The following is a 27,413-nucleotide window of genomic DNA, read 5'->3' as shown; positions in this document are numbered from 1 at the left end:
AAAAGTATAAAATAATTTTAATTTTATTTAAGGTTAGAGAAGAGAGTAAAAATAATAATAAATTGATTCTTGAAAATCTACTAATTTTTTTAGACATAAAATTGTTTTTTTTTTATTGATATCCGCCACGGATAGGTACTTAGCAAACGCTTCGAATAAGTAATAAAATTAAATCTCTTTAGGAAAATGCACCATAAACAACAATGAATTTGTTTTGTCATACAACATTCCAAAACATGTTTACGAGTTTAGCATCAAGTACATAATCTTAATTTTTTATAACAAGATACTTTCTTAGATAGGTTTATCGTCAATCTATTACATTATTAAGTTAAGAAACACGACAAAATACAACGGACATACTTTACTTTTTAAATTGTGTTAGTTTATAACTGTCTGTTACACCAGGTGGTCGTTGCACGATTGAATTTAAAAAAGTAAAATGTCACATATTATTTTTCGCGCCAATGGCTTACGTTGAAGGTCAAAGCCCCCATACGTGCCTTGATTTTGAAAAATGTCCACGAACGTTGCCCTCACTGTATTGGGATATTGGAAGAAATTAAGCTTCATTCAATGCTTATTTCGTCGTATAAATTGTCTGAATATTTATTGTAACATTAAAGTAATAACTCAAAAAAATGTCTGTGCGAGTGCTCGTTTTATGCGTCCTTGTGTTTTTATTATTTTCCGTGGAATGTGGGGATCCTAGGAGCGAAGAAGGTTACCCGAGGGGATTTATGGCAGTATGTATGTGATAACTTTATTTTACTACATACTAAATTGTATTTTTAATTAATTCATTTATTTATTTATACCAAAATATTAATGATTTATTATTTTAATATAAACACTACTTAGAAAATAGTACATTAATAAATCCCTACAATGTAATCTACATATTTTGTTTCAAAAGTTAAAAAATAAATTAAAAAAAAAAACAATATTTTTTCTGGTGTTATTTGAACGAGTAATAAATTGAAACATACATACGAGTTAGAAAAATAAAAAAAGTAAAATTGGAATCAAAATCTGTTCTAATTTTAAGTATGCGCAAGCGATCAATGAGATGTTTTTCTAATGCAACAGATAAGACATCATTTTAATCGATACTTCAAACACAAACATTGCACAAGCAAACGTAAACTATGATAATCAATTTATTTCTATAATATATATCAGCTGTCCGTCTCGACGTCCTCAAGTTGATATAATAATTTAATATAGGTACTTCCCGATCGCAGTGCCCACTACTAAAATACACAAAAAAAAATCAGCGAATTTTTTTCCAACCCTTTAGGAAGAGTTTAGTTACATACAAGCGTAAAAACGATTTATTTAAAAAAAAAAATGAACGCATTTTTTTATTTGTATGGTTTATTTCATTACGATTTAACTGGCAAGTATCTTATATCTTAGTTCATGAAATTTGTTAACCAGTATAAAATTACAGTCGCCCGCTCGTTATGTTAGTTTTAACAGAAAATACTCCATGGTAGCAAGAGTTTCGACACTCCTGGTGAATTAACTGTTATTACATTGCGTTTTGCTCGTCCACTTATTTCATTATTCAAAATAATATATTTAAGCTAATACTAGGCGTCGCGACTTTTCCTAGGTAAATTAAAAAAATAAACCTATTTGGTGCACATATCCGTCTACAGTACCGTACTACAGAAATTTATAGGTAGTTATAACAATGTTTATTTATCTTGGTTGTCGGTGCTGTATGAATCATTTGTAGGTAAACTTTTCTATGGTATTGAAGGAAAATCTCTCGTAACATTGCTTGATACCTACATCTAAACACAAGATTCAATCGGTATTAAGTTGCCCGAGTCTGTGCTAAAAATCAGAGTTTCACAAGGATCAGTTTTAGGTCCTTTTTTGTTTTTGATACACATAAATGAACTTTATAAGATAATTAAGTTATTTCTGAATTAAAAAACAATCATGACGATGAAAATAATACATAAACATAACATACATATGAGCCGAGATGGTCCAGTGGTTAGAACGCGTGCATCTTAACCGATGATTTCGGGTTCAAACCCAGGCAGGCACTACTGAATTTTCATGTGCTTAATTTGTGTTAATAATTCATCTCGTGCTCGACGGTGAAGGAAAACATCGTGAGGAAACCTGCATGTGTCTGATTTCAACGAAATTCTCTCTCATTTGTATTCCACCGACCCGCATTGGAGCAGCGTGGTAGAATATGCTCCATACCTTCTCCTGAAAGGGAGAGGCGGCCTTAGTCCAGCAGTGGGAAATTTACAGGCTGTTTATGTTATGAAAATAATATATCACCACAAAACATATTAGTTCCCTAGATAGGTGGCGCATTGGCGATGTAAAAAATGGTCAATATTTGCTACGGCGCCAATATCTACATATGGGCGGTGGTGAGTGAGCTAATAACTGTCCATCAGTCTACTTACTTACTGCACTGACTCAGTAAATTTGTATAAAAATGATAGCGAATGGCAAATGTGTTTACGGAATTCGCTTTAAGAGATTTCTCTCAATCTAATGGAACATAAAAAACTGTTCTCGTAACACCCAATACTTTTGTTTGTCGTTCACACGCCAACGTTGGTTGCGGAAGGTCATTTTGTCTGCTGATTAAATGCACTTATTATCAAACGTAAGTACGTATATATAACAGCCATATATGTATTATTTTTAATTATTAGTATTCGCCCTCAGCTTCGACCGTGTTAAGAGAGAGCGGTCGTAAGCTATGGGTATTAAAAAGCCTATGTCCTTCATTGAAGTTCAAGCTTGATTCATATTAAAGTTTCTTAAAAATCAGTGGTTTAGGCGTTAAAGCGTAACAGACTGACAGACATACTCGTAGTTACTTTATTATAAAAATATACTTAGATGAAGGATTTCATTACGTTCTTTTTCGATGAATGCTTGTCCTGCTTCGGACACACTATCTATCTTTATGCAGCGGTCACAGCCTTCTGTCGTTCTCTATCTGACGTAATTGTATATGAATTCACGATCTTGAAAATGGGACCCCTGATGGTAAGTGATCACCATAGATATAAGCGCTGTTTGAGATATTAAGCACCAACTACATCGTCATTGTACCACCAATCTGAGAAACAAAGGTGTCATGCTTATATTGATAAATGTATTGCTCGTCACATCCATTTTGAGTACAATCAATCCTATCCTCTCCCTTTCAGGAGAAGGTATAAAGTTTATTCCACCAGTCTACTCCAATGCAGGTTGGTGGATACACATGTGGCAGAATTGTATTGAAATTAGACACATGCAGATTTCCTGAAGCAGAAGATGAATTATAAACATAAATTAAGCACATAAAAGTTTAGTGGTGCTTGCCTGTTTTTGAACCGGCAATCATCGGTTAAGGTTTTATCACTGGGCAAACTAGGCTCATTTCACTATTTTTATTAAAAAAACGCCGGCCGAAGATAAAACATTTTGCATGTAATTGTTTTTTTTTTTTAATGAAAACCTTCGTTTTTAAATTTAATTGTCTGTGATTTTATAATTACGTGTTTTTTCAACGCACTTATTTCTTGTAAAAAACATTATCAATAAGATAAAAATACAACGATTAACATAAAAAAAACAATGCATTTATATTACATCCTTTCAGTATACTTTTCAAGGTTAAGGATATGAATTATACAAACTGATATAAAATTATGACGTAGGATTTTTGTATATTTCAATGGTAGGAGAATTTAAGATAAATTTAAAAATATGACCTTGAATTGAAATGAAATCGTTGGTCGAGACTTAAATAACCTATACATAATATTCATTTAAAGAAGTTTCGATTTAAATATCGGCAAAGTTGATAAGGAAAATTTGAATAAAAATTTAAGTAGGTACCTATGCCTTGCTGGGTATTATATATAAAGACACATTAGCCTAGAACTCTTTGTATTTTATAATACAGCAGAGTTTACTACTCATGCCAAACGTACTTAGGTAACGTTAACGTATTTTATTTTCAAACAATGCAATAAATAATTCGTAAAGTATTACCGCCAATCACATTCACGAGCTTGCTTAAACATGTCATTATGTACTCAAACATTAACATCATGAAATTGCCTAATATCCTATCATATTTCATAACAAACTATTCTGCAGAACAAATTCAAAACTCACCGCAGAACACGATCGTGTAATGTCAGAAAGTATGCGACATCGATTTTATCTAACTTCTAGATGTGAGACACTTTTTTTGTAATGCGAATAATCAATCAATTAACATAAAACTTTTGTCAGAAAATCCATCGCATAAAAGAGAAGGTTCTAGAAGACAATTATATTTAGGCTTATGACGTGACAAGATTGAATTTGACGTTCTTAATAATTATCACATACAGTCCTCTATATGTTATAATTATTATGATAACGTATCATTACATAGGTAAAATCGTAAATTTCCCACTGCTGGGCTAAGACCTCCTGTCTCTTTGAGGAGAAGGTTTTGGAGCATATTCCAACATGCTGCTTGGTGGAATACACATGTGGCAGAAAATCGTTGATATTAGACACATGCCGGTTTCCTCGCGATGTTTTCCCTCACCGCCGACACACTTCACACAAATTAAGCACATGAAAATTAAGTGGTGCTTGCCTGGGTTTGAACCCGCAATCATCGGTTAAGATGCTCGCGTTCTAACCACTGGGCCATCTCAGCTCACTTCGTATATCACTTGTAAAATATTGAAAACCGACATAAACGGTGTCGCGTATCACTCTCTGACATTTCAAAATATTGTTTTGCGGTGAGTTTCGAATTAGCTCTTGCAATCACTAACTACACAAAAATAAAGTAAAAATATTCTTTCAGGTCCAGGGTCCACGAAACCGGCCTCGATTCCCAGGAGTCAGCTGAAGTACCTCTTCTTCGTGGTCCAGGGTAAGGGGCGGTCGAGGAAATCCTATAATTATTGGGACGCGAAAAACATCGCTACAGATCCAAGGATAGACTTTCGTAGGTAAAAACATTTATAAAATATTCATGTTATTTCATTTCAACCTTATTTTATTCCATTTACATTAACATTAGGGTCCAAACTATATACAAATAAGAATTAACAACAGTTGCTATACAAATCACGGCCTCGTGGAATGGTCACGTGGAATCTCAATTCCGATCCTTTAGGCGAAAAATTATCCAGGGGTCCTGTAAGCCACCAGTGTAATCAATAAGGCGAAGTGTTATACATTGATGAAGATGTTTGCACTAGTACTCCAAGGTCCAAGTGTTTCACCAGAAAATGGGATAAAAACATAATTTAGAGACGAATATTTGGATCGTTTGTTCGGTTCAGCTTTTTCAGTGATGGCTCCAATGTAGTGGACTATTTTCTCAATGTAATGTACCAAAGTGCCTCATTATACTCATATAATGGCTCACTCAAGTAAGCCCAAATCTGACCAGTTACAATGCAGGTAAATGCACTCGGTGACACACATTAAAGACTATATAAATTTCAAATCGTATTGACCTCCTTCTCCTTTGTCTAAACCCTCTACCCAGTTCAGCTGGGGTCGGGTGTCCTTGTACGTATGCGCCCGAGAGCTTTTTTCTGGCTTCTATGTTCACTCTAGGGGTGTATTGGATTTTTAGCGTCTAATTCAGCCAGTCGACCCTACGTGGTAGCTGTATTATTTAAATTCGTTGAAATCCAAAAATCTCTCGCCAGTGGCTCCAAGAAGCTGTCCTGCATGCAGCGGCCACACCCTGGAAACCACGTCGACTCGTGGGCGAAACCTGGCAGAGGGGGCTTGGATGCCTCGGCATCCTAGCTGGCGGTCATCCCCCGCCCAGTGCAATGAAGTCTATGTTGGCCTATCGGCAGTCCACTTTCGGTGGCAATATAGCAAGGCATCGTGAAAGGCTCAAGGAGGCGATAAGGGTTCGATTTTCGTCTCCTAGACACTGCATCCTGACTCTTCTCAGATCGTAGCGGCCATCCGTTCCATCCGAAAAAGAAGACGAAGGACGAGAGGGTGCATCTGCGAATGCGCGTACGCTTAAGCACCATAATATATCCTGCGCAACAGACTGTTTCTGGATAATGGTTCTCGAGACAAAGTTCCTGTGGCGATGGACTGAAGTAGAGAGGTCTGACCTTGCAAGTTGGGTTTTGTCTGAAGTCTGCACACAGGCGATACAGGGAGAGTGGTCGTTTTCACGTTGCATCGGAACAACAACGTAAATTGGGCAGCACCCTGTGTGCCAAAGCAGCCCTATTTAGGGAGGCACTGCTTTCCTCGCTCAGCCGAGGAGGGAGCTAGAAAAGGTGCTCTAAAAATTGCTTGTTCCAATCTTTTCGGGGGGCAGTAACCACGGCTGCTCGCGCAACCCATTTGACGTGGTCGAAAGTCCAAAAAAGTAAATAAAATCAATACATCTTCCTATCTTAAAATCGGTACGTGGAACATACGTACCCTTCTTGACCGCGATGTTAACGTATGCCCAGAGCGAAAGACAGCTGTAGTGGCAAGAGAACTACGCCGCTATAATATCGATATAGCTGCTCTCAGCGAAACACATCTTGCTGAGCAAGGTCAGCTCGTAGAACATGGGGGTGGTTACACCTTTTTCTGGAAGGGTACCCCAGCATGCGAGCCACGGCGCTCGGGCATTGGCTTTGCGGTCAAGGCGGAAATTGCTAAACAGCTTGAGGAATTTCCAATCTACATATCGGATCGTATTATAACGCTTAAGCTACATCTTGATAATAAAAACTTTTTAAATTTAATAAGCGTTTACGCACCTACTTTGGATAGCTCTGATGACATTAAAACTAAATTTTATGAAGAATTGACCCATGTCCTTTCAAAAATCCGACCACGTGAGCAGATCCTTTTGTTAGGCGACTTTAATGCTAGAGTAGGGCGAGATTTTGAGGCTTGGCCGAATGTAATCGGCAGACATGGTATAGGTAACATGAATAGCAATGGACATCTCTTGCTCAGTTTATGTGCTCAGTTTGGTCTGTCGATCTCAAACACAAATTTTCGACTACCGGCCAAGTATAAAACCACGTGGATGCACCCAAGATCGAAGCATTGGCATCTCATCGATTACGCGATTGTGCGCAGAAGGGATATTGGACAGGTGAAAATAACGCGCGTCATGCGCGGTGCACACTGTTGGACCGACCATCGTCTTGTAGTAACGAAACTTAAGTTAAATCTTCGTCTTCCTTGTAGAAGAAATTTCGTTAAAACCCCGCGCACAAACGTTGATGACCTTCAACATATGCCAACGAGTGCGGCCTACATACAAGCTCTAGATGATGCACTGGAATCATTGGACATTGAAAATGGTGACCTTAAGACCATCTGGCAAACGCTGTCAACAAAGCTCGTGGCAATCAGTACTCAAGTTTTGGGTCTCAAAACATACAAGTACGAAGACTGGTTCGATGAGCATGACGCTGAATTTATGGATGCTTTTAGAGAACATAGAAAACTTCTCAACGAGTTTGATAATCACCATCAAGATGAAATATTAGAGAAAATTAAGATCAGTAACTCTTGCCTTAGAAAAATGACCAGAGCAGCTAAAGACAAGTGGTGGCAAGAAAAGTCACTCTACCTGCAGATGTTATCTGATACCAACCAACTTGGTGCTTTCTATGACGAGATCAGAAAGCTCACGCGGCCGGCAAATCACAGCTCAGTACCATTGAAATCAGCTGACGGTATTCCACTCACCAATAGAGATGATGTGATGAATCGCTGGGCAGAGCACTTCAAACAACTCCTTAACGTCGATCGTTCTCCTGACTTAAATTACATAAATTCTCTTCCTAAAAACCCGTTAAATGATGAACTTCTAAGACCGCCATCATTAGAAGAAACTGTCCTGGCAATAAAACAACAACGGAACAAGAGAGCAGCAGGCATTGATAACATCAGCGGAGAAATTCTCAAATATGGAGGTGAGAATTTGCATATTACTCTCTGGAAATTATTTATGCGCATGTGGGAGGAGGAACAGGTACCGGAGTGTTTCAGGGTTTCTCGCATATGCTTTCTGTACAAGAATAAGGGTGATCGCACCGACTGCAATTCTTACAGAGGCATATCACTTTTATCTACCCCAGGTAAAATTTTTGCGAGAATAGTCCTGAACCGCTTGTTACCTGTATCCGAATCAATTCTTCCAGAGACCCAGTTTGGTTTCCGACCAGAAAGAGGGACATGCGAAGCCATCTTCTCAGTACGTCAACTTGCTGAGAAGAGTAGAGAACAGGGTCGACAAATGTTTCTGTGCTTTGTTGACCTTGAAAAAGCGTTTGACAGTGTTCCCCGAGACGCTCTTTGGATAGTGCTGTCTAAACTGGGATGTCCGGATAAATTTGTCAGGCTTTTACGACTACTACACGATAATATGATATGTTGCGTTACAGTAAACGGAGTGCAATCAGAATATTTCTCTGTCAACTGTGGTGTTAAGCAAGGATGCGTTCTGGCACCAACCCTGTTTGCATTATACTTCGCAGTTGTAGTTCGTGAGGCTCTCAAACATTTGTCCGAGGGGATTCGCATTCGATTCCGTACAACGGGTGGGCTCTTTAACTTGTCTCGACTCAAAGCCTCCACCAAAGTCTCTTTTACCGTCATCTCAGAGATTATGTACGCGGACGATCTCTGCTTCGTAGCTGACACTACTGCGGGCCTGCAAAACCTTATTACAGGCCTGGACAACGCTTGCACTAAATTTGGTCTTAAAATTAATGTCAAGAAGACAGAAGTGATGACCATGGGTGCTCATATATCACCAAGTGTATCGATTGGGGCAGAGGGTTTAAAGCATGTTGATAAATTCAAATACCTTGGTAGTACAATAACATCAAAATGTGACCTGGATGCAGAAATAAATAACAGGATTGGCGCTGCAGCTGCAGCTTATGGTAAATTACGTACCAGGGTATTTCGATCACATGATTTGAAGCTTATGACTAAAATCGGTGTCTATATGTCTGTAGTGTTGCCTAACCTACTATATTCGTGTGAAACCTGGGTACTATACCGCAAGCACATTCGTACACTCGACAGATTTCACCTCAAGTGCCTCCGGGACATCATGAACATCAGATGGTCAGATTGTGTAAGGAACACAAATGTGCTAAGGAAATCAAATGTCGGAGGTATTGAGATGTATCTGATGAGGCGACAGTTCCGTTGGTGCGGACATGTATCGCGTATGCCGGAAAGTAGGGTGGCGAAACGCATCCTCTACTCAGAACTCCAGTACGGTAAACGTAAACGTGGTGGCTAGTACCTTAGATACAAGGATGTTCTGAAAAGACATATGAAACGGTGCAAAATAGAGCCATCTGAGTGGGAAGATAAAGCAGCTGAACGTACAGAGTGGAGGCGGCAAGTTAACGTTCAAGTGAATAAATTCGAGGTTGAACGTTGCCTAGACCTTAACAAGAAGAGAGATGAGTTAAAGGCCCGACCACCAGCTGCCATAGTCTTTAACTACGTTGACGGGGTTTTAACATGCCCGAAATGCGGTCGTACCCTTATTAACAAGATTGGGTACATAAGTCATATTAGAGCGCATCAGAGAGCAGAACAACGGAGCTCTCACATTACATAAAGTAACTTTTACTTTTATGTAATTTCTTACTATATTTGTCTAGAATAACAGTCGCTGTAGCCGTGTCAGCCGGCCAGGAGACACACACACACACATGTTCACTCAGATTCTCTTTCTGGGCCTCTTTTTGCATGTTTGTTCAAATTATAAGGACTATTAGTTTATAAACAGATTGTTAAATGCCAAATTATATAATAATACGAGCATTTAATTTACGATGAGCTCTGGTATTGAACCGAATTCCAAAAATAAAGTTTCATGTTTCTAATTTAAAAAATGACTTACTTCCATATAAAATTTCAACCTCTATTTCAACACCTTAGGGGTAGAATTTCCAAAACTCCTTCCTCACTGGCCTACTGCTGGGTCTACTCAATAAAACGATCCTACTCACCAAATTTCACGGCCCTAACTTTAATAGTTTACACTCGGCAATGATGAATCAGTCAGTCAGGACATGTCATATTAAGTATAGATATATATCCTGCATATTTAAAATTGAGACGGGCCGTCGTAGTCAAAACTCGGCCAGGTGGACTTTACCATGAATTTAAACTTTTATTCAGTATAAAGTTTGTCTTCAAACTGACCTTTGTTAAACAAGTTCTTAACGATATAACTTTAAAATGAGCGAAATGTGGTTTTAAAACTACTTGAACGTCGCACATTTCAGTTTTGCTTTTTGTGTGGCAGGTATTTTATGTGGAACTTACCATGGACTTTCTGAAATTCTGGCTGGCGTCAAACCATAAAATAAAGTTATGGATTCTTTCGCATTATCATCTATTATTGACTTGACTTGACTTAGCTGGGAGCTCCGTGAATCCACGGGACCCTGGGCTAAAACCAAAAAGGTCATATGGTAGGCCCGGCTCTGTCATCACTGGTTTCTAATATCTCCAAGCGCAATATGAATTTAAATCGTAGTGTAACTGTACACGTGAGACACTTACGAATATTAACCATTCCTTACATCGGCCATGCGCCCCCACACTTGGGAGCTAAGATTTTATTTTATTTCATTCCATTCCATTCCGTTCCGTTCCGTTCCGTTCCATTCCATTCCATATAATAAGCATAATAATTACAAATAAGAAATACAATACATTTTTTAAACTATTATTAATAAATAATAATTAATAAGATAAACCATATGATTAGAATTGAGCACAAATGAAATTCTTTATTTTTCGATTGAATTGAGGTTTCGACTATCGTGACATATGTCTAAATCTTTTACTTTAATACTATAGGGATATAGCACCTAATATTCGGGTACCTACACATACTAGCACCAAGTCCTAAGTCGTCGATAAATTATGTTATCTAGACACGTGTATTCAAAAATCGATTGATACAAGATAAAATATAAACATTTTATCGTAACCGTTATCAACGGTAAACACATAAACAATTAATCATCATTCTATGACATCATATTATTTACACAACTAGCTCCGTGCGGTTGCACCCACGGCTTGACTCCGCCATCATGAATTGTACTTGATCTTAGTCAATATAATAATAATAATAAAGCCTTTGTTGCTGTTATGGTTTACACAAATAAGTTATGAAACACATTTTTCACTTTTGCCTTAAACTTTGTTGTAAAATATCGGTTCACGGTCGTTGGCCTCCTTGGATCCGCTGCTTTTTTAATATCGTCCTATCTCATATTTTGTCTACCTCGGCTTCTTTTACTATCTCGGGGGTACCATCCTGTTAAGAGCCTTGTCCATTTTTCTGTCTTTTCTCTTATCATGTGTCCTGTCCATCTCCAGTTGAGTTGTTTATATGGTGTGTTATAAATGGACCATCTATAACTAAAGCTTTTTTTTAAAAAAGGACCAGTTGATGTTCCAGTTAAATTTGCCAAAATATATCAATTTTAATAGCACGCGCACTTGACACTATATGCTCTCTAGGGATTTTAATATATATAGAAGAATAGTATTAAAGGTAACAATTTAAAAGGTTTAATTAAAACAATACCTCCCGTACGGATGGGGTAAACGCATGTAATCCTTGCATGTAAGCTGAGGGCGTGAGTGTTGATTATTTTATTTTCTAATGTTAATTAAAAAAAAAGATCTTAATTAGTACTCTCAAACAAACAAACATACTGTTTATCTTTATTATATTCGTATATATAAATAGATAATATATAATGACATTCGTTGTGATCTGTATTTTATTTTTAATTTAAAATGTATGAAAATGTTTTTTTTTTGCAGAAAAACCATGGTAGTAGCAATCGGATACTTGGACAGTACAAGTTTTCCGATATCCGGAATGTTCGCTAATGAGTACGAAGCTAAGGGGTACAATGTGATCCTAATTGACAACCAGCGCTTCGCCACGGTTCACTACTATTTGTAAGTTCTTCATACCTACCAGTTGTTGTAATTGTGTTGACTTCCTTTATATTTTTATTTCTAATAAATTAGCAGACTCGAAAATAACGCCTGATGGTACGTAGTCGCCACCGCTCATAGACGCCTTTGTTTATATATCTTTGTTTATTTTTATTTATTTATAGATTTACGAAACACCATTCGCATATGCTCAAATTAATAAGTAAAAGCAGGGAACATTCCTTTACAGTGTGATACACCATTACAGGCGTTTACGTTATACATTTATAACAAAGAAAACTAAACCCTACACTCGTACATTAATATGTGTTTAAAATAAAAAACTAAAATTTAACTTAACACTAATTAAGCAAAGAGGTTAACATTTTCCTTTGACAGATATTTATACAGAGATCTTCAGACAGACAGATTGACAGACAAAAATTTAAAAAAATATTTTATTATATGTATAAGATGTGTTTCCTGTGGACATCATTTCTATTCGCAAATATTTTAAAGTGTTGACTTAAACAAATAAACTATACACTAACTTATACACTCAAAATAACAAAATCATTCGCTATTTATACATATTTTTTCTTACATAATATGTTGGTAAATGGTCACCACTTACCAACATATATAATACAACGCTATAAAAAATATTAACCATCATTTACATATCGAATGTGCCACCAATCTTGGAAACTAAGTTATTAACGTCCTTGCGTCTGTAGTTACTGGCCTCACTCACCCTTCAAACCTGAAAGCAACTATACAAAGTATTACGGCTGGGCGGTAGAATACTTGATGAGCGGGTGGTACCTACCCAGGCAGGCTTGCACAAAGCCCTACCAATCAATGTCTATCAATGTATTGTTGTTAATAGATCATTTCATACAAGATACGATGTCACTTCATATATAAAAGCCAGGAGTAATATTAAAAAAAATAAAAAAATGGCATATAATAAAAGTATATAAATAGTAATATTAGACGCGTCCGTTGGTATGTCAAATTATATTTGCATTGGAATCCATTTTGCATCGTTTGCCAAACAACAGCTGCCGCACGGTTTATTTATACGCGGAAGCTTATTTAAAGATTTAAAAAAATCATAGATTTTCTATTTATGACGTTAGAAGCGTGATTAATAATTTAATTTACTTTAAAATCTGAGATGGCCAAGTGGTTAGATAGAACATGTCAATGTTAACCAAAGAGTGCGGGTTGATACCCGCAAAAGAACCTGGGATTTTTCATATATTTGATTTGTTTATAAAACATCTTGGTAACCTTCACCTCGAATGAAAATCTGCCACTTGTGTTTTCATCAATCCGTATTGGAATACCATGGTGAAATAATCTCCAAAAACTTCTCAAAAGCAGGAGTTTACAGGTCCATTAGTTAAAATATTTCGCTCATTTTATTGAGGAACTGCTATTCAATAGTGAATCAAGAGAAGTTTTTGAGTGTTAATTTTGTGTTTTGAAAATAGTTATATTATATATTAAATAAAACTGACATCGGGATCAGGCAAAAGATTTTATCGGCTAAACGGCTAAATCACTGCTGATTGACATTTCGTTCATGAGTCCATTAAGGGTTATAGGGTAACAACTTCCCAGAAGACTTCCAACTGTTTCATAATTTTATCCTTACGATTACATTTTTATGTAATAGTATAAAGTAATATATAAGTTTGCAATACAAAAAAAACCTAATTTAACATTACTATGTTAAATTAGGTTTTTTTTGTATTGTATTTAACGAATATGATCTCCCCTCCAGACGTCATTGGCTACAACCTGTCCTATTTTCTATATCATGCATTTAGGGAGAGAAGTAGATCTCTGTTAAAGATTAAAAAATTCGAATGAAAAACTTCGTTCTTAGCATACGCCCACAGAAATCTATTGTACTTCAAATAAAATATGACGTCAGAAGATCCCGAAGGTAACGAACAATATGCACCAATGAATGCCAAAACACGCGGGGGTAGACTTCAATAAAGTGATTGTTATATCATAGAGAACTTTTTCGAAATGGACGTAATATTTGGCTTTGCTCGTGAACCACATTTTATTCAATAATTAGTTGTGGTTACCGCTGTATAAATAATATCATAAATTTATTTTACCGTTACAGAGCTTCACGCCTAATGCGTCCTGTCGGCAAACACGTCGCTGAGGTATTAGTGGAATTAACTCGAGCCGGATTAGACCCAACCACCACCGAGCTCCTAGGCTTTAGCCTCGGCGGTCAAACAGCCAGCTACATAGCGAAAAACTACCAACAAATGACAGGAAAGAATATATCAAGGATAACAGCTTTGGAGCCGTCTGGACCTTGTTTCAGGACTCTTTCCTCTCAAGAACGTCTAGACGCATCGAATGCGGACTTCGTTCAAGTTGTACACACGAATATCGATGGATACGGAATGAGTGCTAGGATGGGGCATGTTGATTTCTATGTAAATGGGGGGGAATTTCAACCGACAGACTTGAACGTTTATCCTTGTACTACGACATGTAGCCATTTTAGGGTATTAAGTCTTTGGGTATCAGCTATGAGGAATCCGAAGAAATTTATAGGTATTAAATGTAATAGTATTCAAGAAGCGAGAGACTCCGCGTGCTACAACATAGTTCCTTTATCGACAAACGTCATGGGCGAAAACGTCAATGTCACAAATCAAGGTATATTTTATCTGTCAACGGGCAAAGTTTTTCCTTATTATCTAGGAAATAATGGCTTAAAGTCAGAGTACGATTCGTGGAGAAAAATTAGTAATATCAACGATGGTAATGAAACTGAAGTATACACGTAGCTATTAAAAGTATTTTTTTAAGACAAATAACTTTATGAAAAGGATTAAAGGCAGTCTATGGCTGGGTAATAGAACTCTTTTTGGTAATATTCTTTTACTACTACTATTCAGTAATGAATGTGATATACTTTGGTAAATTAAAAAATATAATAATAATAAAAAAAATCATATATGTAGGTTTTTCAACAAATTTATTAATACGATTGTAATCGTATTAAAATATTTGTTGAAAAACCATTAACAAATAACAATTTTGTGTATTTTATTTAATAAATACTAAGAATAATTTAATTTTTACTTATTTTTTACCTTTCTACAAATAAAATTTAATTATACATTTATTTAATTTAATTATACTTTTCTTAAGACAACACACCAAAATTATTTATTTTATAAAACTTTAGTTTTTATAAATTAAACCAGACGAGTCCATGTCAAGCATTTAAAAAAAAACAAGATGTCGCAATGACGTAAAGGCTGACAATTGCAAAAAAACCTTGACGGTCTGTCGAATAGTCGATCTTTCCTCAATCTTTCAAAATGGTGCTTCATTCTCGCGGGTTTCTTTCTAAATTAAATCAATTATTGTTAAAATGAACACAAATTAAAAGTTGTCAAGTGTAAACATATTGGCGCAGTTCGATAAAATTCTAAGTGTAGTGCTATACGTATAATTTTGAGGCTGAAATAAATTCGTATGCAACACATACAAAATCAGATTTCATCTGTGATATAAAGATCTGAATTGTTATTTACGGTGTCTTACGTAAGTATTACGCATTTTTTTGTTATTAAACATTGTCTTATAAGAATAAATATAGCGGAAGTGAAGTGCGGTATATTATTAATATATATTTTTTAAAATCACATAAGGCACTCACGTTCATAATTTTAGTACAGTATTTACTGTGTAATTATTGATAATTGCTATAACTGAGCTAGTGAGAAACCAGTTTATTTCAAGGTTTTTTTACGCATTTTGTATTTACGTTTCAGAAAAGAATTTTAGCCAAAATTTCGAGTTATACATAACGCTTGTCATGCTGTGTTGATAATTGTGGTATATTAACATATTTTTGAATAATTAGCTTTTACCCATTTAATTTTATTTAATGGCAGTTAAGTGACATTCAATTCATTAAATTATTAATGATTCTTTGTTTAAAATTTTTACCTTTTAAAGATACATATTATGAGTGAAAATCAACAAATAAATATATAACACAAATTGTACAGATAAAAACATAACATATACGATAGAGTCCATTTGTCCTTTTATAGATAAATTATATCTAAAAGATATGATAACAATTACAATAATTTATTTGATACAATACACTTTACTGATTGGTGGCTCAATTTTTATGGTATAGGTAGGCGGATGAGCAATTAGGTCACATGATGGTAAGTGGTCACCACCGGCCATTGAAATTAGTGGTGTAAGAAATATTAACCATAGCTTACATCGCTCCAACCTTGGGAACTAAGATGTTATGTCCCTTGTGCCTGTAGTTACATTTTCCATAATTTAAAAGAAATAGTTCATAATATATAAAGATGTCCAATTGTATCAGATATGGGAATCAAAATAATGGTTAATTTGAAACAATGACAAAATTCTATTTAAATTTGTTTGATGAAACTGACATTGTTCTATAAACTATTTTACTTTGAAAAAACCTTTGACATTGCCATTGTATGAAATTCGGCCCCTTGTGTATACTAACATTAGAGAAATACATTGATCAAAGGTTTTAAACTTCGAGCAGTGATGGTGGTCATTAACAGGCTGTTACCTCTCCTGTTAGGGCTTCAAGCAGCACTATGTTAGAGAAACCAATATAACTACTACAAATATACATACTTGTGGATATAAATTAAATACTGATAATATTTAACTATCTAAACATAGAACATACACTTTCACTCGTTGGCTGATCTTTGAGTAAGTCAACCTGGGTTCTTAACATATATTCTACTGTAAAACAGTAACACTTTGTATTTTTTTTTAAGAAGATTTTAGTGTTAACGTGAAAGGCTCATAATACTGTTGGTCGTTCTCTTGAATAATCTGGATCGCCTTACCATCGAGTTATGAGTTAGGGAATAGGGAGAGATATAGTATATTCTGAGAAGAATGAGATATCAAATTACCTCTATAATGTTAACTTCCTTCTCTAATTGTGACCACCAACATGACCGAAATTGATCAGCACGATATCACTAAGAAAATATTCTCTATTTAAAAAAGGCAGTACTACATGGTGTACTAATGAAAATTAACGAACTTTGCTTTGATTTGAATGGTTATTGGTCGACAGCCGGTGACGCAATCGGTAACCAATGACCTTTCAGTATTTAGTTTATCGAAAACTGGCGCTAAGTCTTCAATTTTTGTGATAATTTTCAATGCTGTATCAATAATCGCGTGTCATTAGCAGTTTATAAGTATGATTATATAGAATTAAATCCTAGACGCTGATGTCATAAACTTCATTACGTCATCAGTACTTTTCTTAGTCTTTTGTTTCCCAGGTAGGCAATGAATAAACGATGAGGAACTGTGAAACTCTTGCTAATTACTCCTAGCAATGACCTCGTTGGTGTAGAGGCTAGCTTTTAGGAGGTCGATAGGATGGTTTCGCGCTGCCGTAGGCATTAGCAAGGATTAGGGAGTGAGGATGCTTGCGTGATCATTCTTTCGCCCCCTGAGGCGTGATCCGCTGAGATACAAACATTGCACAGCGTGAGATAGTTCAGCCTCTCCGAATAGTGCCGAAGACATTACAAATGTTTTAGTGGGTTAAAATCGTAAGTAACCTCGTATAACTACGTATAGTTCGACTCAACTAAGATCAGCAAAATTCGTAAAACCAAAATTAAGTGAATTCGAAATCATCATTTATCTATTTGTTATGCGATAATAATCTTTAAACAAACGTAATAATTTGTAATGTCATATAACACATTACTCAAATTGACGATTGATGGTTTTTTTTTTAATTGTCGTTGCTACATTTGAATTTTGTCGTACTATATATACCAGTTCCTCGTCGATTGTTCTTCCGTCAAACATGTCGAAAAATCAGAATCGAAATATTCTTTGTTCGAGTAGGCTCATAAAAGCATTTTTGAATTCGAATGTTATAGTGTTAAATTAAATGCAAAGCCTCCACCGTTTTGAAAACTATATTCTACCTAGAATAACCGGCAAGACACTCATTGAGTATACACTCAATTAAATTTTTATATATCCAGTAAATCAATAAATACTATACCAGTGTAATAACAGGCACAAGGGACATAACATCTTAGTTCCCTAGGTAGGTGGCTCCTAGGTGACGTAAGGAATGGTTAATATTTCTTACAGCCCCTTTGTCTATGGGCGGTGGTGACCACTTACCATCAGGTGGCCCATTTGCACGTCCGCCAACCAAAGCCATAAAAAAAAAGAAGTCCACGCTTTTCTATCTTAAATACAATCTTTTATTGGGTACGCCTTATTTATCACCGTTTATATGACATCAGCTTTTAAATTTATTAACAGACTAAGCTATGAATAACTGTGGTATCTTATTATAGAAACGAATACCGTGCCCCAGGAAGGATGTATTAACTCTGCGAAGTCGGAAACTAGGTATTATTAGTTTACCTTTCCTCGTCGTGTCTATACAATGATTGTCACCATTACTTCCAATAAGACATTATTTTGAATATACATTATACGTACATGCATATTTTGTGTATTTGTGATCTGTTTTATGGAGCCGAGATGGCCCAGTGGCTAGAACGCGTGCATCTTAACCGACGATTTCGGGTTCAAACCGAGGCAGGCTCCGCTGAATTTTCATGTGCTTAATTTGTGTTGACAATTCATCTCATGCACGGCGGTGAATGAAAACATCGTGACGAAACCTGCATGTGTCTAATTTCAACGAAATTCTGCCACATGTGTATTCCACCAACCCGCATTGGAACAGCGTGGTGGAATATGCTCCAAACCTTCTCCTCAAAGGGAGAGGAGGCCTTAGCCCAGCAGTGGGAAATTTACAGGCTGCTAATGTGAAAAAAAATATGACCTGATTTAAAACATAAAGATGGCGTCGCATCGAGATAAGTAAGTCACCACATAAAATATATCGTTCGACTTCCCAAATTAAAGACATCAAGGTTAGATGCCAAAGAATGCTGTAACGAATATAAAAATTCAAGGCAGCTTTAACTGATCAGAAAACAGTAATAAAAAAACCATCCGATTGCGTGTGTGACTCACGGAACTACTGTGGGTTCTGAACCCTCTACGACTGCAATATATTATATAAACACACATCAAATTCACGGGAAATACCAAGTTTTTAAGGAGACTCAGCAAAATTGAATTCATATATAATAATACTTTATTCAAGAAGATTCTAAATTTGATTCAGAACTAATTTTGATTCGTGTCATTACGGAAATTGGAATTGAAAAAATGTAAACGTGCATAAAACAAGAATTGACCTTCGTCAATTTCAAGTCCATACACAGGATCATAAAATCAGCCTTATCAAGTCTACATTAAAATTAGTGTATATCTGCTGTTTTTGAATGTTTGATATTATCACTGTCAAGAAGAAATGACTAGAAACTCAGTACTCTTTAGTGCATGGAATTAAGTATGCAAAAATTATGTTAAAAACAAGGGATTTTAATTAATCTTGCCGTCATAATTGCTTATCAGCTAATCCGACTTAATTATAAGATACTTATCTCGAGAATAGCGGACCCGAGCGAAATAGAGGAGCCGAGATGGCCAAGTGGTTAGAACGCGTGCATCTTAACCGATGATTGCGACTTCAATGCAAGCACCAGTGAATTTTCATGTGCTTAATTTGTGTCTATAATTTATCTCGTGGTGAGGAAACCTGCATGTGTCTAATTTCAACGAAATTTTGCCACATGTGTACTCCACCAACCGGCATTGGAGCAGCGTGGTGGAATATGCTCCAAACCTTCTCATTAAAGAGAGAGGAGGCCTTAGCCCAGCTGTGGGAAATTTATAGGCTGTTACTGTGTATGTCGAGATAAAAATTTCCGAGGAAAACACGAGAATTGTTTTTAGTTGTACTTTTATATGTGGAACGAGAATGTGCTGGGTACCAGTTTGGCCTCTTTTAAACTTTTCTCGCACCCCAGCATTGCATAACATACTTAGTTTTAAATATATCAGATCCGATGTTACATTTTTATGTATGTTATACCCTTGTTTAACTTAATTGCTATTGTAAAGTAATATATAAATCTAAGGTTTTACTGGAAAATCTTAAGATTTACCGTAGTTCGAGCTTTTACAGTAACATAGAACAATTAACTTCCGGTAGAAATTAGAAAGGCGCTTGAACAATGCTTTAGTAGGAAAGCATTGTTCAAGCGTCGTTTACAGGATCATCTTATTAAAAACCTCTCTTAAGTTTCTCCTTCTTTCTCTCACTACGCTGTGTTTTTAAAATTTCTATTATGTCTCTGTTATGTTATCATATATCATATATGTATATATAATTATAAATGTGTATTCTCATGCATATATATAATATTTTATCTATGTTTTTGTTTCATTATTATTATTATCATATTTATTGTAAAATTTATTGTTACCGCCTTCATGACTATCTGTTTGGCCTAAAGGTTGACTGGTAGAAAATGCCTTCAGGCATTAAGTCCGCCTTTTGTTCCAACTTTTGTTATTGGTCAATAAAGTTTTTAAATAAAATAAAAAAATAGATAAAATTCTGTTATAATACATAGGGTTACCAAAAGGAACGTAGAAATATCATTTACATAAAATAACACTTGAAATTATTTTAAGTTAATTATATTTCGACATTCCTCTCGGTAGCCCTATCTAATATTACAGTACTGCAAAGAATGATGTCACGATGATATCATTCCGTAGTCGACACCTGATTCACGTTGCTTTGAAATCTCATTAGTGCAGTGGAATAAACAAATAAATGTTTTGTTTTGCATAGAGAGTAGCCCGTTAATGTCACGTCGCTATACAAAAGTTCTCCCTCCTCTTCCCCCTCCTCAAGAAAAGTTTTGGAGTTTATTTAACTACGCTGCTTCATGGCTTGCATGTAATATTATAATTATTACTGTTTTAGGCATTTTTTTTAATGATAATGTTTATTGCTCGTTGGTCTATTCGCTATATATAAGGCCGTTTATCTCGAGGTTCTGGGTTCAAATCCCCGACTGGTCCGATAAAAATGTTATTGGGTTTTTCTTTCGAAAAATTGTCAGTAGCAGCGCGGAGTCGAAGCTCGTTGACTCTCATGCTCTTTTAGGTCGTCTCGCAGTTGCCGTTCCATCGGATTATCAGAGTAAGAGATAGCGAGTGTACCAGTGTTTGAGCACATACCTGTGCACTATAATAGGTCCTGCATACATAGGTAGTTTCTTTGAGATTGACCGGTATTTAAAAAAACAGTAGCAGCCTCTAAATGTTCTACTGCCAGGCTAAGACACTGAGACACCTTCTACTCTTGAACGGATATATTATTCAGACCACTCGGCTCCAGTCGAATGGGTGGCACCTGTGCCAGAATTACCGAAACATGCAGTTCTCCATGCTATGTTTATCTACATAGCCAAGCGCATAAATTATCGACATTGGACATGAAAATTCAATAGTGCTCATCCGGCTTTGGCCCTTCCTTCCTTCGCTTGGAATACACGTGTATCCATACTATATGTTTAGTTTCATCTGCTTACATAGTATGAATTAAATATAGTCCCTCCTTTACACTTTGTATATGCGTAATATAGATGAATGTACTGATGACACATGATCAACAGACCAAAGTTAAAAATAATTACAGTGTTTGTAATCTCGTGCATCATTACATCGTTGAATCGAAATTCAGATCTGGGCGAAGAAAAACCATTATTGTCACTAGTGGAGATGAATACGGATGACATTTATTTTTTATTTTTATTGAAGGTTTAGTAGTGTAACTACAGGCTTAATGGAGTTTTGGGCCCAAGTTTGGTGATGCATTGGCGATGTAGGGATTTGTTATTGGATAACATTTCTAATGTATTTCATGTGACAACTTATCATCCCACAGATCCATTTGCCCGTCCTCCAACGTATATCATAAAATAAATAAAATAAAATTTTAAGCTTTGACAACAATTATTTCGGAATAAGCAATGAGCACTTTGCTAATTCCGCGTTTTCCCTTATCACCCTGACAAACCTTCTTTTATTTACGTAATTGCTTCATTTTATTCCTGTTACTTTTTTCGTGTAGATTTGTTTTTTTTTTGAGAATAGTAGTACTACATCTCGGCCGTGACTTCCCTCGAGTTTTAGAGGTTGTTCGTAGCAATAAAAAAGTAGCCTAAGTCCTTCAGTAAATAACGGAGTTCAAGCCCTTTATACGCCAAACTCATCAAATTCGGTTTCAAGTGAAAGAGCAACAGACAGACAGTTACTTTCATACTTATAAAATTTGTATAGATGATCAATATAATTTACTAAAGTTAAATGGAAAATATAATATAGAATAGTGACCCGCCCCGGCTTCACACGAGTGTTGTACTCATGTTTTAACGGACTAATTTGAACAAAAAACATTGATGCTAATAAACATAGGTGATGGTCTGGGATCGTCTGTATTCCCCGGACTACAAATAGGTATACGTACATTAAATATTCATGGATCTAGTAGTATTATACATGTATACATTTACTCGAGCTTTATTTCTTGTTTAAAGGGGTACCATTGAACACCAGTTTTTCTGTCGCCAAATTATAATATAACTAGTTAAATATAGAAAAGTTACTTATTGATAGTCAAAGTGAAGAACTGCCATCGTTTCGAGAAAGAAAGTACCCTGAAGTTAGAAGAACCGGCGGAAGAAAGTCAACGAGTTTTTTGAAAGACATATCTGATATCTTGTTTTATAGTATAACGGTCTGTTCCGTTAAAACACCAACAATCTCATCGTTGGTAACCCATTGTCGGTGTAAGATGTGATTCATATTTCATACAGTGCCGATGTCTGTGGTCGAAGCCGATGTATCAGTAGGTAGTAGGACTTTGTGTAAGCCTGTCTGAGTAGGTACCACCCACTCATCCCATATCCTACCGCCAAATAGCAAAACTTTCTATTGTTGTACTTCTTGCAACGTCCATGTCTATGGGCGATGGTGGACTACTTACCATCAGGAGGCCTATTTGACCATTCGCTTAAATGAAAAATAATAACAAAAATCAAGGTTATTTTCTTGTCTACTTCTTAAAATAAAACACAGTCGACTCTCTTTGAATGCATAACAGGCAATTTAAGAAAAACTTGGCCTCGAAACTGGTAGTAAATCTTCTCAAATAATATCCAACGTACAGACGCAGCAGCATAGCAGTTTTATTATGTATGAATCAACTAACTGTCAACGTTTTGAGCGTCAGCGTCACCTGTACATTAGGCGTGAACTCAATTTCCACTTACAAAGAATTGTATTGAATATCTATTGGTGTATTTATTTCGGTCCGGCTTTAGATATTGTGTGGCTTCTCTAACACGTACGCTAAGCCGCGAATGATGAAATGAAAATCAGAGTACTCTTCACCAGTTTCTGACCGTGATATAGATTTAATGGCCATGGTTACATGAGTTACTCTTTTGTACCAATTACGTTACGTACTCGTAAATAAATTATAGGTAAATAAATTAAATTAAATTATACCGTGTCTTGTAGCCGAGTTGGCCCAGTGTATCTTAATATAAAGGTAAAGAAAACATCGTAAAAAAACTGGCATGTGTCTGATTTCAATGAAATTCTGCCGCACGTGTCTCCAGACTCTCCTAAGCCGCATTGGAGGAGCGTGGTGGAATGAGCTCCAAAACTTTAAAAAGTAAAGAACCTAGCGGTTGACTGGTGGTACTTTTACAAGCTGTTAATGTTTTTTAATTATACCAGCTCTACGCTTTATCATCGTCTATGTTATTTTATTGAGTGATAAAAGTTATTTATCGAGGTTTTTTTACGATGACAATTTATTTCATTGATTACGCAAGCTAATGTCCTGATTGTTATCACGAACACCCTCACCCCTAAATATATATTACCTTTTATCATATAAAGTTTTCTTGTACCATATTAGAGCGATAATCGATGGAATTCTAAAGCTAAATCGACTAAAACTATCTGAACTATTACTTATCTGGCAGACGGCCATCCCTAATGTGTATTTTCAACAATATTGTTCCGAAAACAAACTATATGGCAACGTCGCTAGCTTCACTTTTTTATCGAACTAGCTGTGTTGCGCGGTTTCATCTTCAACTTCTCCTTGAAAAATATTCCGTTCGTTAATAATAATTATTATATTGTAAACTTAACAAAATATGTCCAAAATAAAACTCCGTTAATATCACAATCGCTTTTTTTATTTTTTTCTTGACATTACATTTTTCTCTTTTTTCATTTCTTTTGTTTTTCCTTCAACGCTCAAAACCGAATGAATCAAATTACCGTATCCTCCTTCCCCGCACACATATTTTTGTTGCCATTTACATATAACATAAAATAATATATAATTACCGGCAGTCAATAATCTTATATTGTTAATAAAAAATATAAAAATAAATTGAAATATAATAATTTAAAACATATAAATAAAAGTCGGCTTACAATATGTAAATATAATCGTCCCGGCTTCGCATGGGTAGAATTAAAGTCAACATAAAAAGTATATTTAAGGACATAGATACAAAGTTCTTTTTTGGGTCAGTGCCTGTTTAGTTAATCTGCGTTAGCAGACCAACTCTCAGGTAAAAGCGTAGGATCAGCTAGTTTTATATATTATATATACCCCGACGGGTTTGCACGAATACCTACAAAAAGTAGAATATAGTAACTATAATCAACAGTTCAGATGTTTTTAAACGCACAGTTACCAACGTTATGATAAGCAGAGGTAAAATCCAAATATGCCGAAATAAAATTCAATCCATAATACAAAATGGTTGATTAATATGCAACCTAATGCTATGTCGGTGAAGTGCAGTTCAAGAAATTTGCTATTCATAGTTCTATCACTCAGACCACGCCAAGTAAAGCATACTCCTGCGCACGCATTCCTGCTTGCAACTTGTAACTGATCACTTCGTAACTTAAAGTAAACAGTTCGTTTACTTTATTTAACTTTAATCCAATGTATTTAATTATGTTCATTAATTACCAGTGATAATTAATGTTTACTGTGCTTAACTAGATGTGCGTCGGCCCTTACTAAATGATTTCGCGCCGTGATAACTTCGCTTGGTCGCGCAAGTGTGTCTGATTCTTAATATTACTCATCATTATTGTTGATATCCTCTCGCAGTGTATTGTACCGTTTACATGAAGTCGTATCGATAACTTATTATTTACGCCATTGAATTGCTTAAAAATCTTATCAAGATCTGGAACAAAATAACCATTATATTCAACAATTCAAAATGATGTGTGTTCTTAGTTTTATAAATATTATATTATTTATTAAATATCACCCACACCACTTGGATGTCCGAAAATCCACAACGGCGCGATTTTTAAGACATTTTCTGCCTCGCACAACCACTCTGTGGAACCAGCTTTCGCCGGCGGTTTTTCCGAACCGATATGACTTGGGAACCTTTAAGAAAAGAGAGTACTCCTTCCTGAAAGGCCGGCAACGCACCTGCAAACCCTCGGTGTTGCAGATGTCCATGGGCAGTGGTAGTCACTTACCATCAGGTGAGCCTCCTGCTCGTTTGCCACCCCTAACATAAAATATATATACATAAATAATATTTAGTTTATGTAAGTAAGTGTATTGTACATTGAATATAGATTTTTGTGAGAGATATGCGAATAATTTCTTTGATAGTCAAAGCTAAATATCAACGGTTATGAATGAGAAGACCCGAGAAGAGTCGCCGGATTTTACAATGGGGAAATACGTCATTAGTCATACTGTAACGTCAGATGTCTCAATCCGACCATTTGTTGACGAGTATCTCATTGATTGATACATTTCAATCTTATCGTTAAGATAAACGCTATCAATCTACGAACTGTTTAGTTCTGTTTCATTACTGACGGTTAAACTTGTGTAAAAAATAGTGATTTAAAAAAAAATTGGCTGTACAAAAGAGTACCGCAGTCTATAAACTTTTTTTTTTAATTCATTGCGAAAGTGTTTGTGCCAAGTTTAAAATAATAGTAGAAGGACGGAATCGATACGGAGTGGCTGTGTTTTGGGTCAGAGAACTAGGGCATTAGTAATGTATTTTCAAGGACGGACAGACATGTTACGGTGACTGACCGAATAGTAATAACAATAACTAACGATAAACTGACTTTAAGATGACAATTAAGATAAGAAATGTTATCTTAAAAATTATATATCCTAATTATTATTAATTTTACATTTTAAGAATTATAAAATAATAACGGTTTATTTTATTTGTGTTTGTAATTACGGCAGAAAATAAACGCAAACATTGTACTACGTTATTGATTCGTATGACGTCACTTACTATGAAATAAAAATGTTTAAAAAATACAGGTTTTTAAGTACCGTTGGATTTTTATACAACAATAATATTTGATATAATAATTAACTAAACTTCCTACTTTATTATATTAAAATTTATTGGGTGTGATTAATAAAAAAAATATGCAGAATTTTTGTATTCATTATGTTCGTAAAAAAAAACATTTAAGTTAAAATGACCCTTTATAAGGTTAGAAATTACAATAGTTATTAATTAAAAAAAATGATAATTTGTGCTATGACACTAATTACTTTGTACAGAGGATACAGAACTTCGTATGGTGTAAAGTGTGAAGGTTTTACGCAATAAATATATATATATTCTAATATTACACAATCAGTATCGTGCCAAGCGATCTTTGCGACCCTACTGCAGTGCTATTCGTTAAGAACTCACTACATTTACCTCATGAAACGTTGAAAACCGACTTTTAATGCAGTCTTCTTTTGCTATATTTATGTTTTTAACAAATCGTTGCTGTTCATCACCCAATTGTTTTGAGAAGCAAACCCTTATATTCATTCCTATATGTTTTACAAATCACAGATGGGATTGCCAAGCGTTCAGATAAAGCCGAATTTAGTTATATGGACGTAGCCTTTTTTTGAATTGATAGTTGAGGTTGGCTAGACTGGTTTCGACAGCATCACCGGGTGGGGTGCAAGTCTTGAAATACTCTGCTCGATGTTTGGGAGCCCACTTATGTGTGCTCTCAAACAATCCATATGGATTCAGAATCCTGTGAGGTAGAACTTTGACATGGGACACTGTCGACGTCCAGTGAGAGAATATAGTGACCTGTGTGAAGTTGAAAACTAGTTAAAGTTTTGGGTTCTTTTCGATATTACTAGATTTGAACCGGATTGAACAGAATTTAGAATCGTTTGTACCCAAAATGTATGAGAGATAAGGAGGTCCAAAAATATGATCACCGAAAGGTAAATTAATACAATTCAATTTTGAAAGCAAAATTATACTCTTTTAACTAATGTCATATATCATACATATCGATTACATCAAAGAATCCTG

The 27,413-nt window shown here is 35.5% G+C and overlaps 2 protein-coding genes across 6 annotated transcripts in view; both read left to right on the top strand.

Moving 5' to 3' along the window:
* Positions 1–494: 494 nt before the first annotated feature.
* LOC125073427 (pancreatic lipase-related protein 2-like) lies at positions 495–14,859 on the top strand. The gene is made up of 4 exons (XM_047684250.1): positions 495–750; positions 4,850–4,997; positions 11,863–12,003; positions 14,132–14,859. Exons 1-4 carry the CDS (start codon positions 642–644, stop codon positions 14,811–14,813), a joined length of 1,080 nt encoding a protein of 359 aa, XP_047540206.1. The 5' UTR covers positions 495–641; the 3' UTR covers positions 14,814–14,859.
* A 467-nt stretch (positions 14,860–15,326) lies between these two features.
* LOC125073612 (oxysterol-binding protein-related protein 6-like) overlaps positions 15,327–27,413 on the top strand; it is a 51,531-nt gene continuing 39,444 nt past the window's right edge. For all 5 annotated transcript variants that reach the window (XM_047684506.1, XM_047684505.1, XM_047684504.1 and 2 more), the window contains exon 1: positions 15,327–15,579. The gene's annotated coding sequence lies outside the window, so the exon portion shown is untranslated. The remainder of the gene's footprint in view (positions 15,580–27,413) is intronic.

Source organism: Vanessa atalanta, chromosome 24, assembly GCF_905147765.1.
Source record: "Vanessa atalanta chromosome 24, ilVanAtal1.2, whole genome shotgun sequence".
NCBI lineage: Eukaryota > Metazoa > Arthropoda > Insecta > Lepidoptera > Nymphalidae > Vanessa > Vanessa atalanta.
The sequence above is the reverse complement of the archived record's forward strand: the minus strand, read 5'-3'. Positions and strand labels throughout refer to the sequence as shown.